Raw genomic sequence first — 15,740 nt, 5'->3', positions numbered from 1 at the left:
AAAACTGGGCCCTTATGCTATATGCAAAAATCAGCTCTAACTAGAATAAAGTTTCATGACATTAGTCTAGGCAATGATTTCACAGATATGATGGTAAAAGCACAGGCAACAAAAGCAATAACAGACAAATGGAACCACATCAAACTAAAAAGCTTCTTCACAGCAAAGGAACAAGAGGATACGAAGTCAACCATGGAATGGGAGAAAATATTTACACATCATATATCTGATGAGAGGTCACTCTCCAAAATATACATGGAATTCCTACAACACTACAGTAAAAATGAGTGAACTAATTTTTAAAAGGACTTAGGACTTGAATAGCCATTTTTTTCAAAAAAGCATACAAATGGTCACCAGTTACATTTAAAAATACACAACATTGGGCTGGGGTTGTAGCTCAGTAGTAGAGCACTTGATTAGCATGTGTGAGGCACTGGTTTCAATCCTCAGCATCACATAAAAATCCTAGAATTATATCATTTCAAATAATTAAAAAGTCCAAGATTCTATTTTGATACTACTAAAAATAAAACAGTTATGATTCATGCAAGCTTGGATGACATGAATAAATTCACATCAAGTGACATTTGCTTAGCATTAAACTGAGCGCTGCTCTTAAATAGAAAGTAGTTAAGTTTACAGAGAAGTTGCTATATAGTTACTGATTTGTTGAATTCTATATTTTAAAAGAAGAATCATGTTACTTTTGAAAAATAAAAACATACATTTCTGGCTGTATATATCTCCAATGATACTGTAATTTTATACCATGAACTGCATTATTTTACATTTATCTTCATACTTCAATAAAGAAAAGATACATAAAATAAATTATTCTGGTAGACCAAAAAATAAAATTTAAGAAAAAGAAAATATCCACAGTTCTCTATACTTTTCCTATCCTAAGATTTTTCAAAATTCATAAAAATATTTCATTATTATATCTACAACATAAAATGCTCCAGGAAAATAACTATTACATCTCAGGTCTCTAAGATGGTGCTCTAAACATATTGTAAATCAGTAAGTAAATAAATAAAATCAGTGATCTTACCTGGTACTTAGGACACTGGTCTTTTACATCAGAAGATAGAGTGATAGAACTATCCAAAGAGGAAGAACTATCTCCTCCAGGCTTGAGTTGGCAGCATTTCCCAAAGACTTTAACTTGGGCATCACTGCAGAGTTTCTGAAATACAATCGATATTCCAATTCATATTCTAATAGATTTTTTCACCATATACTGTCAGAAGCCACTCTGGACAGGAGCTATGTATGCAGCGAGCCAGCCATAGGCTGTGTGTGGGTGTGAACTATGAGCACTGAGTACACATAGTGGATTGGACTGGTGTCGCCTCTCTGTTTGGGCTGGCAATGTATGTGTTCTTTTTACTCATTCTGCCTATGATCCCCACACAGCAAACGGGATAGGCATGGCCTTCCAAGATGTTAGTCAATCTGCTGATAGCAAGACAACACAAAGCTAGATTCAACCCCATGAAACCTAACCCCTTGCCTCATCTGAATGGCTTCTCCCCAATAAAAAGGTTCAGAATGTGTTCCTCGCTTTCTTTCTTGCCTGCCTTGCCTCCTTTGTGGGAGCTGGGTCAGAGAAGCCATCACAGAACCCAAAGAAAAATAATTGTCATTATTTCGTGCCAGCCCACTTCACCTGAAGTGATTCTTACTGGTTTAGTCATGTGCTGCAATAATATACAATACAAATTTAATCACAGCACAAAAACCTTTGTAAAATCCAAGGAAGAAATAACTAAAAATAATATAATTTAATATAAACTCTACTTTTAATTTGCTATGTTTTCTTCAGTATTACTTGCTATTCTTTGACACACAGATATAACATTTGAGGAGTTTTATTGCACTTTTCTCACTGACATTACTAAATCACAAGAATTTTTCTATATTATAATGGTCTAAACAAAATTTATTTACAGTGACTTAATAATATACAGTGGCAGTTTTCAAATCATTTGGTCTTAAATCCCTTTTGTTCTTATAAATTACTGAGAATCCCAAAGGCTTTTGTTCACTGGAGTTATAGCTATTAATGTTTTCCTATATTAGAAGTCAAAATCGAGAAATTTTAAAGTATTTATTAACTCAATTAAATATAACAACAAACCTATTACAAGTTAATACAAATAACATTGTTTTCAAAAGGTAACTATGTATACATGCTGGAGAGAAATGTAGGAATGGGAGGAGAAATGCAAATGAGTTATTTTACCTTATTACATACATGTATGTAGTATATATATGCTTAATTTTTTGAAATGAGAATGTATTCAGGCAATGAACTTATAAATTTATCGTATCCCATCCCAAATGGGTTCTACAGCTTTCACTATTCACAACTACCAAACCTGCAATTTACCAATGTTTGTAATACATACATTGTATATAATAATAATAGTACTTCAATGTTTTATTGGTCACCAGTATACTCATTCTTCCAAGTGAGAGGTCTCAGTAGGCTTTAAGAAGAAGCAAATAAGATCGGCATGGTGGCACATGCCTGTAATCTCACAGCAACTAGGAAGGCCGAGGCAGGAGAACTCATAAGTTTGAGGACAGCCTCAGATACTTAGTAAGGCCCTGAGCAACTCAGTGAGACTCTATCTCTAAGCCCTGGGGAGAGGGCTCAGTTGTAAGCCCCAGTACTTTAAAAAAAAAAAAAAAGTAGTGGTAGTAGCAGCCACAATTTGACTGAAATCACATTTTTTGAAGACTATTTTACATTTACCATCATCATCAAAGGCATTTCAAAGAGGATATTTAATAATCCCTAAATCATCTCTAACCAAATGCTTACGGGAAAAAAAGAAGGGCTTTTGAACTAGAAATGAATTAAACTATGATTTATGGGCAGTTTACTCGATTTCTCTAAAACTTCATTTGCTATCTGTTTAATGGGAAGAAAAGCCCTACCTAATGACACTTAAGGGAATATGTATGTAAACACAAATACACACACACACACACGCACACACACACATATATGTATGCATACATACTACACACATTATAATAAAATAATTATAATACCTTAGAGAACTTGTACATGCTAACTGATGTACCGTTGAAACTAGAGAAAAGTTAAACCAGGGAACTAACATAAACTAAAGGACCTCCACTATGTATTTCCATTTATAATAAACACTAAAAATATTAGTATTTTTAGTATAAGTACCCTTGGCCTCATCTTAGAAACACTACTTATTGATCAATAAGCTTTTATGTACATTTTCTCTACCATGAAAGGTAACTCTTTCGCATATAAAAACCATGAAGTCCAAAGATGTTAAACAACTTCACCAAGTTTATAAGTGCTACTAAGTCTTATATCTAAAACCCACTCAGCTTGACTTTTCTACTATTGCAAGCCACTCTTTCATCAGTCAACAAAAGAACTGTACTATGTATACCAAGCCCTAGAGAACACAGGAATTAACAATCTAACAGGAAAAAAAAGACATTTAAATAATTATGCAAATATGTGTAATTTTATGTATAATAAACAAATGACAGCAAAAGCTAATTCACATTAGCATTTACTGAGTCAGGCTACTATTCTGTTTTTACCTAAATTACTCTTTGAATAAAATTAAATAAATCTCTTAATAAAATTTAATGCATACACAAATAAAATTCAGTAAAAATATGTTTTTTTAGGGGGAAAAGATATCAGAGACTGAACCCAGGGTGCTTAACCACTGAGACACATCCCTGCCCCACTTCCCTTTTAAAATATTTTATTTTGAGGGGCTGGGATTGTGGCTCAGCAACAGAGCGCTCGCCTAGCATGGGCGGGAGCCGGGTTCGACCATCAGCACCACATAAAAACAAAGACATTGTGTTGTGTCCTTCTACACCTAAAAAATAAATAAATATTTTTTAAAATATATATTTTATTTTGAGATAGGATCTAATTTCCTTAGGGCCTGGCTAAATTGCTCAGGCTGGTTTTGAACTTGCAATCCTCCTGCCTCAGCCTCCTGAGTTGCTGGGATTACAGGTGTGAGCCACTGTTCCTGGCTCTCCCTTACATTCTTAAACCATAGCTCTTTTGAACCACATGGCAACAACTACAGGAGCAGATGGTCCTCTAAGGAGTAAACAATGCACAATCAGCAACCCAGACTAGGAACAGTTCTGTAATGAGAAGATTTAGGAAAAGGGGTTCAATTTTCTTTACAATTTACTTTCATTCCTAAGAAAAGTGATTACATACTTTATATCAAGCAACGCCCTCTTAAGAAATATTTATCATAAACATTATTAAAAAGTGAGTCTTTATATAACTGCCCTATAATTTTAGTAGCCATTTGTACAATTTCAATCAGAAACAAGTAGCAAGTCTAGTACAAAAAAACCTTTTTTCTGAATCAAACAAGAATAAGTTGCCATCTTGATGTGCCATCAGCTCTAAATAATGTACATTTCCTCAAATCAAAGACGTTACTCTCTACATTTCTAAAATACCACAAAAAAATCAGGAAATCTTATTTGATACATTATAATCATCTAATCCTCAAACTCCACTAAAATTGGCCAGTTGTCCAAGGAGTATCCCATAGAGGGAAAGGACCCAGATCATATTCTTACATTTAAATGTTTATTATCTCTTTTTATACTCTAATTCAAGGTGGAAAAAATTCCTCAGTCTCCTTTCTGACTTCAATGACCTTGACACTTTGAAGATTTCAGGGCAGTTATTTTGCAGACTCAATTTGTCTCATGTTTCTTATGATAAAGATTCAGGTTATGCATACTGAGGTGGAATATCACAAAAAGTGACAGTGTCCTCACTGAGTCTTATCACACAGCTTATGATTTCAATTTGTCCCATTAAGTGATTATATTCTTTTAAAAATTTTTTTAGTTATACATGGATATAATATCTTTATTTATTTTTATATAGTACTGAGGATTGAAACCAGTGCCTCACATGTGTGAGGCAAGTGCTCTGCCACTGAGCCACAACCCCAGCCCTGATTATATTCTTAATACTAATGATCACTTTATTTAAGTGCCATCTACCAAGCATCTTCACTATGACGAAATTATTTTCTCCTTGTAATTAGTATTTTGGTCAATGAAGATTCTGAAACTATATAAATTCTCTGTTCCTCAATGAACTTTTAATTTATTCACTGATGTAAGTATACAGTCATATGTACATTCAGTGAGTTTTATTCTAATACTGTCATTTATTGTTTTATAATAAAGTCTTCTTCAATTTGGTCAATGAGTCTCTTCAAAGTGAATTCCAGGAACTTTTCAGTTTTTTTTTTTTTGGTGGGTTTGTTTTGTTTTTTTCCCCTGATACCAGGGATTGACTCTAAGGACACTTAACCACTGAGTAACATTTCTAGTCCTTTTTATTTTGATTTAATTTTCTGAATTCTGATGCAGGGTTTCACTAGATTGCTTATAAGCTTGCTAAGTTGCTGGGATTGGCTTTGAACCTGTGATCCTCCTGTCTCAAGCCTCCCAAACTGCTGGGATTACAGGTAAGTGCCACCACACCTGCCTCCATGTGTTTCTGATATGTTCCCATCACTTTTGGCACTTGCAGCACAGAAAGTTTCAGGCTTACCTTTACCTTTTCCTGCCCCAAACAACCCAGGCACAAGTCAATTCTCGAAGAAGATCTGGTTATTTTTAGCATAAAACAGATTTTAGAAAAATGTGGATACTATGATGCTCATTATAGTGGAGTCTCATCGCCCCCAGGGCCTCTCAATGAGCAGAACTAGAAAGTACATTTATGTGTCTACATACACATACACATATATATCTACATTTACTACATCTGCATATGTATCTGCACCAAAATCTCCAATCCAAATCCATATGGCTCCTGTATTCATTTCCTAATTTATACCTCCCTTCTCTCACATTTAGAAATAAGCTTTCTATCATCTTGAATGAGATTTATTTCATAAACGTCCTTGGATATAACTAGTCTCCCATTTCTCTTGTCTACATGAGAAACAGATGCCCATGAATTCAAGTGCATTCTTCACAAGCTGATACCAAGGATGAGTGCCCCCCTTCTTCCACTTAGGCATGTTAGATCACAACTTATGCAAATATTCTCGTTAACCTACCTGGGCTCTGATACCCAGGTCTGGGTCAGTGTGCCTCTACCAGATGGTATCTGTGCTCAGCTCTACTGGTATTAGAACTGAATTGTTTGGATAAAGAAGAGAAGGAGGATAGCAGACATGAGGTATTAAAATGTTTAATCTAGGTATATAATTATGTCACATTCTATCACAATTGAACTTCAATCAAATAAAAGTATTTTTCACTTTTCTTACAAATAACTTTCCCCAAAATTTTCAACATTTTTCTTGTTCTGTTAATTAAAAAAAAACTTAAGTTTTATATAAGTAATAAATTTGTATGATTCAAAACTCAAAACAAGGTATAGACAAAGAAGTCTAGGTACCATCCTTATTCAACTACTCTCAGTCTACACATTAATAGGTAAAATAATTTTTATTGGTTTTCTTGTCCTTCCACTGTTTTTAATTATAAACATAGGCATAATATTACTTTTCTTCCTCTTTTACAGAAAAATTCAATTGTGTTCCTTGCTTTGTTTTTCACTAATACACTGGAGAATTTTTCTATCTTTAGATATCTTCTTCACTCTCTTTTGATATAGCTGCACAGTATTAGACTGTATAAATATACCACAATTTATTTAACCATTCATCTATTAATAACATTGTTAGTGGAAGTGCAACACTTGGGAGTTACAAACTACAAAAGTAGAAGCTACGGCTGTGGCTCAGTGGAAGAGCACTTGCCTTGCATGTGTGAGGCACTAAGTTTGGTCCTCAGCACCACATAAAAATAAATAAATAAAATAAAGGTATTATGTCTATCTACAACTTAATTTTTTTTTTTAATTATAAAAGTGTTTCCCAGGTTGCCATGTCTTTTAGCTTTTAGTAATTCATCACTCTTCTACTTTGTGGATTCTGGATTTTAAGTCACAGCTACAAAGGTATTTTCCATTCCACAGATATTTAGAAATTCACTCATATTTTCTTTTGTAATGTAGAAGGGTTCTTCTTTTTACATTTAAATTTTGCATTTAACTGTTTGATACACTTAGTCTTATCCCAATGTACACAGTGGAATATGATCTCAAATTCATCATTCTTTCAACGGCTATCCAATTATCCCAACACCATTTATTTTTATTTTATTTATTTAGCCTTTATTTATTTACTTATTTTTATGTGGTGCTGAGGATCGAACCCAGGGCCTCGCACATGCCAGGCGAGCGCTCCACCACTGAGCCACAACCCAAGCCCTCAATACCATTTATTAAATGATGCCTTTAACACATACTAAATTCCTTCATGCATTTAGACTTATTTCTGATTCACTATTTTATCCCATTGGTATCTTTGTCTACACACCAATAATAATTTGGGTGGGTGGGTGGGGTATTGGGGATTGAACTCAGGGACACTCAACCACTGAGCCACATCCCTAGCCCTATTTTGCATTTTTTTTATTTAGAGACAGGGTCTAACTGAATTGCTTAGTGCCTCACTGTTGCTAAGGCTGGCTCTGAACCCGCCATTCTCCTGTCTCAGCCTCCCAAGCCACTGGGCAATAATACACTTTTAATTATTGAACTTTTACAGTATAATTGAAAATTAGTGGTTCATCCCCAGTGCCCTTCATTTTCAGCTTTCCAACTATTTGCTGCTAATTTTTTTTCCCAGTTGAATGTTATAGTCTACTATCTAGTTGCAGGCACTACCCACGCCCCCCCCCCAATAAAAAGGTTAGCATTTGGGGGAGGAATGATGTTCTTCTACAAAGCAAGCTGAAGAAAATGGACAATTTTATGATGCTGAGCATCACATAAGAATATATTTTCCTTTGCCATTTGTTCAAGTAACTTTTTATGTTTCTACAAAGACTCTTTAAAAGTTCTAGTTAAGTTTATGCATAACTACTTTGCCATTTTAATTTGTTTTCAATGGAGGTGTTCCTTTCTTTGTATCTTCTAATTGTAAGCTATTTATATTGACTTTACTAATACTACATTAACTTTGAATTCAATTACCTAATCAAATCTTGTCCCAAATCTGATGTCATAATTAAGACTCAACTATACATTTTGACATATAGTACCTGCCTTACCCAAGAAGGATATGTTCTATCAGCCCCCAGTGGATGCCTGAAATCAGATACTAATTAGTCCTATGCACACATACGTATGATAAAGTTTTATTTATAAATCAGGTACAGTAAGAGATTAAAAATAATAACCAATAATAAAATAGTAATACACAATAATAAAAGTTACATAAATGTGGTCTCCCTTAAAATATCTATTGTACTGTACTCCTCAACCCCCTTATTTTTTGTTGACTATGGACATTATGGTTTGGATATGAGGTATCCCCCAAAAGCTCCTGTGTTAGAAATGTTCAGAGGAGAAATGATTGGCTTGTGAAAGCTATAATCTAATAAGTCGAACCTAGTTTGAATAGACTGACCAGGTAGTTACTATAGGCAGATGGGGTGTGACTGGTAAAGTATCCTGAAAGGGTTTGTCTTCCGTGTGATTCCTCCCCCTTCTCCCTCTATTTCCTGACCTCCGTGAGCAGAGCAATGCTCCTTTACCATGCTCTTCAGTCATGATGTCTTGCCTCACCTTGGGTCCAGAGCAAGGGGGCTGGTCTACCATGGTTTAAACCTCTGAAACCATCAGTCAAACTCCTCAAAGTTGTTCTTTCAAGGTATTTTAGTCACAGTTATAAAAGGCTGACTAAAAGTAAATCAAGGAATAATGCTTAGGAGTATATAAAATTCTCAACCCTTACAATTTGTATTCACCTTTCCAGGAATTTACTGATGTACAAAACTATATCCTTACATATAATCAGTGATAGTTGAACACGTGAATGAGCACATAATTTACTAGGAACTCATGAATTAGCACTGCATTATTGCTGACACAAAACAATGTCTAAAATAAGAACAGTAATGTGATAAAATTCAATTGGATTAATTTGGCTATATATATATCACTGTTTAAAGAAATTATCATGATAATTTTTCCGAATATGGGAAGATACTTTTTAAAAATAAACATTCACTTTAAGCAGGTGGTCGAGTGCACCAAGTTCAACCCCCCAGTACCGCCCTCCCCCCAAAAAAAATTGGGGTGGGGGTTGTGGCTCAGTGACAGAGTGCTTGCCTAGTGTGTGAGGCAGTGGGTTTGATTCTCAGCTCTGCATGCTAGTTAATCAATTAATTAAGTAATTAATAAGATCAATTGACAACTCAAAAAATATTTTAAAAAACAACAACAACAACAACAAAACCCACTATGCTGGGCTGGGGTTGTGGCTCAGTGGTAGAGCAGTTGCCCAGCTCGATTATCAGCACCACATATAAATAAATGAATAAAATAAAGGTCCTTCAACATCTAAAAAAAATTAAAACAAAAAACTACACTGAGATTCCATCTCACTCCAGTCAGAATGACAATCACCAAGAATATAAGCAACAATAAACGTTGGTGAGGATATGGGGGAAAAGATATACTCATACATTGCTGATGGGACTGCAAATTGGTACAACTACTCTGGTAAGAAGTTAAACTCCATTTATTTTTTTAAATTTTGGGGGGGTACCAGGGATTGAACTCAGGAACACTCAACCACTGAGCCACATCCCCAGCCCTATTTTGTATTTTGAGAAACAGGGTCTCACTGAGTTGCTTAACAACTCACTTTTGCTGAGGCTGGATTTGAAATTGTGATCCTCCTGCCTCAGCCTTCAGAGCTGCTGGGGTGAAAGGCATGAACCACCATGCCTGACATTATACTCCAAATAAATGACCTAATATTACATTTCAAAGCCCTAGAAAAAGAACAAACCAACACCAAAAATAGAAGATAGGAAATAATTAAAAACAGAGGTGAAATCAAAGAAATTGAAACAAATGAAATAATTGAGAAAACTGACAAAACAAAAAGTTGGTTCTTTGAAAAAATACATAAAAATGACAAACCCTTAGCCATGCTAATGAGAAGGAGAAAGAAAATTCAAATTATTAACATATGTGATGAAAAAGAAAATATCATAACACTACAGAAATACAGAAGATAATTTGAAATTATTTTGAAAACTTGTACTCCAATAAAATAGAAAACATCGAAGGCATTGAAAAATTTCTAATCACATTATTTTCCCAAATTGAATCAGGATGATATACACAATTTAAACAGTCAAGTGATGAAATAGAAGATGCCATCAGAAGGTTACCAGCCAAGAATAGCCCAGGACCGGATGAATACACAGATAAGTTCTACAAGACCTTTAACAAAGAACTAATACCAATATTCCTCAAATTATTTTGTGAAATAGAAAAAGAAAGAGCACTTCCAAACTTATTCTATGAGGCCAATATCACCCTGATCCCAAAACCAGGCAAACACACATCAAAAAAGAAAACTCTAGAACAATATCTCTAATGAACATAGGTGCAAAAATTCTCAATGAAATTCTGGCAAATCAAATACAAAAACATATCCAAAAGATAGTGCACCACAATCAAGTGGGGTTCATCCCAGGGATGCAAGGTTCATTCAACATACAGAAATCAATAAATGTAATTCATCACATCAATAGACTTAAAAGATAAGAATCATATGATTATCTCAATAGATGCAGAAAAAATATTTGACAAAATACAGCACCCCTTCATGTTTAAAATACTAGAAAAACTAGGGATAACAGGAACGTATCTCAACATCATAAAAGCTATCTATGCAAGACAGGGATGCTCTCTTTTACCACTTCTATTTAACATAGTTCTTGAAACATTGGCCAGAGCAATTAGATAACTGAAAGAAATTAAAGGGATATGAAATAGGAAAAGAACTCAAATTAATGCTATTTGCCAGTGATATGATTCTATACCTAGAAGACACAAAATATTCCACCAGAAAACTTCTATAAATAAATGAATTCAGCAAAGTAGCAGGATGTAAAATCAACACCCATAAATCAAAGGCATTTCTGTATATCAGTGACAAAGCCTCTGAAAGGGAAACAAGGAGAACCATCCCATTTACAATAGTCTAAAAAACATATATACATATATACATGTGTGTGTGTGTGTATATATATATATATATATGTATGTATGTATTTGAAAATCAACAAAATAGGTGAAAGACCTCTACAACAAAAACTGCAGAAAACTAAAGAAAAAAATTAAAGAAGACCTTAGAAGAAAGAAAGATCTAACTTGTTCTTGGATAGGCAGAATTAATATTGTCAAAATGACCATACTACCAAAAGCACGTACAGATTTAATGCAATTCCAATCAAAATTCCAATGACATGCCTCATAGAAATAGAAAAATAAGTCATGAAACTCATCTGGAAAAATAAAGAGACTCAGAATAGCTAAAGCAATCCTTAGCAAGAAGAGTGAAGTAGGTGGCATCAATATACCAGACCTTAAACTATACTATAGAGCAATAGTAACAAAAACAGCATGGTATTGGCACCAAAATAGACTGGTAGACCAATGGTACAGAATACAGGACACAGAGACTAACCCACAAAATTACAGTTATCTTATAATAGGCACCAAAAACAAACATCAGAGAAAAGATAGCCTCTTCAACAAATGGTGCTGGGAAAACTGGAAATCCATATCCAACAAAATGAGATTAAATTCCTATCTCTTACCATGCACAAAATTCAACTCAAAGTGGATCAATAACCTAAGGAATTAAACCAGAGACTCTGCACCTATTAGAAGAAAAAGTAGACCCAAATTTTCATCACTTAGGATTAGGCCCCAGCTTCTTTAATAAGACTCCTATAGACCAAGAATTAAAATCAAGAATCAATAAATGGAGTGGATTCAAACTCAAAAGCTTCTTCTGAGCAAAAAAACAAAACAAAACAAAAAAACAATCAGTGAGGGGAATAGAAAGCCTACATTTTGGGAGCAAATTTTTACCACACACACATCATCAGATAGAGACTAATCTCTAGGGTATACAAAGAACTCAAAAAGTCTAAGCACCAAAAAACCTAACACCCTAATCAATAAATGTGCCAAGGAACTGAACAGACACTTCTTAGAAGACGATATGCAATAATCAACAAATATACAAAAAATGTTCAACATCTCTAGCAATTAGAGAAATGCAAATCAAAATTACTCATCTCACTCAAGTCAGAATGGCAGCTATTAAGAACACAAACAACAATAAGTGTTGGTGAGGATGTGGGGGAAAAGGCACACTAATACACTGCTGATGGGACTGAAAATTGGTGAAGCCAACATGGAAAGCTGTATGGAGAATTCCATGGAAAACTGGGAATGGAACCACCATTTTACCCAGCTATCCCACTCCTTGATCTACAGCCAAAGGACTTAAAAACTACTATAGGGACACAGCCACATCAATGTTTATAGCAGCACAATTCAAAATAAACTGTGGAACCAACCTAGATGCCCTTCAGTAGATGAATGGATAACAAAAATGTGGTTTATACACAATGGAATATTACTCAGCATTAAGAGAGAATAAAATCCTGGGATTTGCAGGTAAATGAATGAAGGTGGAGAATATAATGCTTAGTTAAATTAGCCAATCTCAAAAAAAAAATGCCAAATGTTTTCTCTGATATAAGGATTCTGATTCATAATGGGGTTGGTGGCAGGGAGCATAGGAGGATTGGACAAATTCTAGATTGAGCAAAGGGGTGGGTGGGGAAGGGAGAGGGCATGGGGGTAGGAAAGATGATGGAATGAGATTGACATCATTACCCTAAATATATTATGAAGACACGAATAGTGTGATTCTGTGTACAACCAGAGATAAGAAAAATTGTGCTCTGTATGTATAATATGAATTGTAATGTGTTCTGTGATCATACATAACAAATTAGAATTTAAAAAAATTAAAAAAAAGAAAAGAAAAAGCAGCATCCCCCCCCCCGCCCAAAAAATCAACTGGCTTCCAATTGGTTGCAAATGGGTATTTCAGTGTATTCTGTACTGTACAAAAGCAATATGTGGAATTTTCAAAAAATTAGAAGATTTTGAAAAAAACTTCTGAATAAAATTTATAATGGATTGAAATATGCTCTGCCTACTTACCACATGTGAGGTAGCATGCAATTTAGAAAACATAGGTAAATAATAGGCCAATTTTTTAATTTCAAGATTTTTTTCATAATCTAGTAATATACAAACAAAGATAGCCATAATATATGACTATGAACAAATTGTAATGAGAATTCTGAATGAGAAGAAATATACCTAAGGGAAATCGGAAAAGAATTTTTTTGGTAGTTATACATGGACAGAATGCCTTTATTTTTTATTTGTTCATTCTTATGTAGTGCTGAGGATCGAACCCAGTGCCTCATGCATGCCAGACAAGCACTCTAACACTGAGCGACAGCCACAGCCCCTCAGAAAGGAATCCTGAAGGAGGGTAAATTTTATCTAAGAAGATAGCATAAAAAACCAGACTGTTGGTATTTAAGGTAGTTTGATTTCTAGGTACCAATTACATTAAAAGTTTTAGAGTAGGCTTAGAGGAAATTTTCATTGTTAAATAATAAGTGGATAATATTAGAACAGAGCTAAGAGACAGATACTATTAAGAGAGGAAACTAAGACACACCAAGGATAGACCAACAGATAGAAAGGAGAGTCTAAGATGAGAGGAGACCAAAAACAATGAAGATAGCCTGACACAAAAACAGAGGTATCAAAAGACACCAAGAGAGACAAAGGGCAGAGACAAAAAGAGAGGAGGAGGACATACTTATGGACTAAATGCTTGCGTATCCCTAAAATTCATGTTAAAATCTTAATCCCCAATTGGGTGGTATTAGGGGATAAGGACTCCTAACACATCTTCTCATGGGAAGATGATTAAGTCACGAGAGCGGAGCCCTTTGGGGATTAGCCTCCCCATGGAAGAAAACTAAGAAAGGTTCATGGTAGGATCTTCCTTAAGAGCCCAACACTCAATTCAATTTAGCAACTCATAAGCGTTCTACAAGTTTCTTTCATAGTACTTAATCACAATTTAGAATTGTTTATACATTTATTTGTTCAATGTCTACCTCCCCAAATAAGGTGAGAGACTAAGAGGGCAGAGCCTATAAAATTCCAGGTCTGAAATCTTGTAGACACTTAGTTATTTACATAAACAAATGCTTTTTTCCTCTCATCAGAATGAAAATGTCATATAATCATATAGATTCATAAAGGTCAAACTAAAATAGTTTCTAACTAGATTGATGACAAATAATACAAGTATTTTCTTATTTAAAAAAAAATCTCAAATCAGAACTCTGAACTTTAAACATTTTCTATACTGACAAGATACTTTGTACTTACAAACAGAAATTCTACTCATTCTTTCTCAAATTATTAAAATGCTCAACATTAAATTCAAACACATCAATAATGATACTCACCGATACTGATGTGTCCTCATTTTTTCTCTTAACGCTGGAATCAAATAAGACATTTCTCCCTCGCCTTTCACAGTCTTGATATACAATCAATCGAATTTGACTTGGATCAAACTCTGGCAAAGGCCAACTTGAAAGAAAAATAAAGATCAGACTCACTTTAATAAATATACCACATACATTTGTATAAATAAAAGTTATACAATAGGGCCAGAAATTATATTATTACTGAGGAACACATATCTTTATATAAAATATCATTATTTTTTTAGGGTCAAGTTATACAGCTATAACATTTTAGATCAAAAATAAAGCAAAAACAAAATTATTTTATTTAAAAATAAAAGTTGTAACTATCATTAAGTACTTACAAAATATAGTCATCCTACATGAATATAAAAGGAGTCAATAAACAGTGCATTTAACATAGATAAAAATATAGGCTGACTTCACGGCATGGACTTAGATGACATAAAAAGATTAAACCCATATTTTAAAATAGTTTTTTTACTTCAATATAGAAATGTGAAAACTAAACATTTTCAGTTTAAGACACGAGTTTTAAAAAAGTGACAAGTGTTACAAAAATTCTTCTATACTGCTAATATGAATCAAAACTGGCATAATCTCTTCTAAAAACTGTGTGCATGTGCATGCGTGTGCGCGTGTTTTGGTGTTAAATGGACATAAATCAACTAAAAATAAAGCTGACCTGAGCAATTCCGCTCAGCAAAGTTCAATGTAATAGAAAAATGTTCATAGAAGCACTGTTCTTAACAGCTAAAACTAGAAAGAATCAAAATGTTCTCCAATAGCAGAATGGGTAAATATATTGTGATATGCTCAGATTATTAAATGTTATACAACAAACACAAGAATGAACATCATCAGACAGATAAAAATAGAAACAGATCATAAGCAAAATAAATTAGACAATGACATATACACAAATAGCTACTGTACTTTCCCACTTACATTTACATAAAGGTTAAAAAAGGCAGAAGTTTTACCCTGGGATGCATACCTAGTTTTAAAATTAAAAAAAAAAAAAAAAAAAAAGGCATGGGCTGGGGGAGTACCAGGTGGAGTGGGGACAATGAATATGTTTTTTGTTTGTTTATTTTGGGTACCAGGAATTGAATCCAGGGGCACTGAAAAACTGAGCCACATCCCAGCCCTTTTTTATTTTGAGTTAGGGTCTTGAT

At 34.1% G+C, this 15,740-nt stretch overlaps 1 protein-coding gene across 1 annotated transcript in view; it reads right to left on the bottom strand.

Annotated features, from left to right (window-relative positions):
* Fnip1 (folliculin interacting protein 1) overlaps positions 1 to 14,665 on the bottom strand; it is a gene marked incomplete at its 5' end in the record, with an annotated part of 61,279 nt that extends 46,614 nt beyond the window's left edge. Inside the window, 2 exon segments of the mRNA XM_046452056.1 lie at positions 1,058 to 1,192; positions 14,539 to 14,665. Of these exon segments, the coding sequence (XP_046308012.1) occupies positions 1,058 to 1,192; positions 14,539 to 14,665 (262 nt within the window).
* Positions 14,666 to 15,740: the final 1,075 nt, after the last annotated feature.

This window comes from Marmota monax, unplaced genomic scaffold (assembly GCF_021218885.2).
Source record: "Marmota monax isolate L192 unplaced genomic scaffold, Marmota_monax_Labrador192_F-V1.1 WCK01_AAM20220418_F8-fsc00598, whole genome shotgun sequence".
Lineage (NCBI taxonomy): Eukaryota > Metazoa > Chordata > Mammalia > Rodentia > Sciuridae > Marmota > Marmota monax.
The sequence above is the reverse complement of the archived record's forward strand: the minus strand, read 5'-3'. Positions and strand labels throughout refer to the sequence as shown.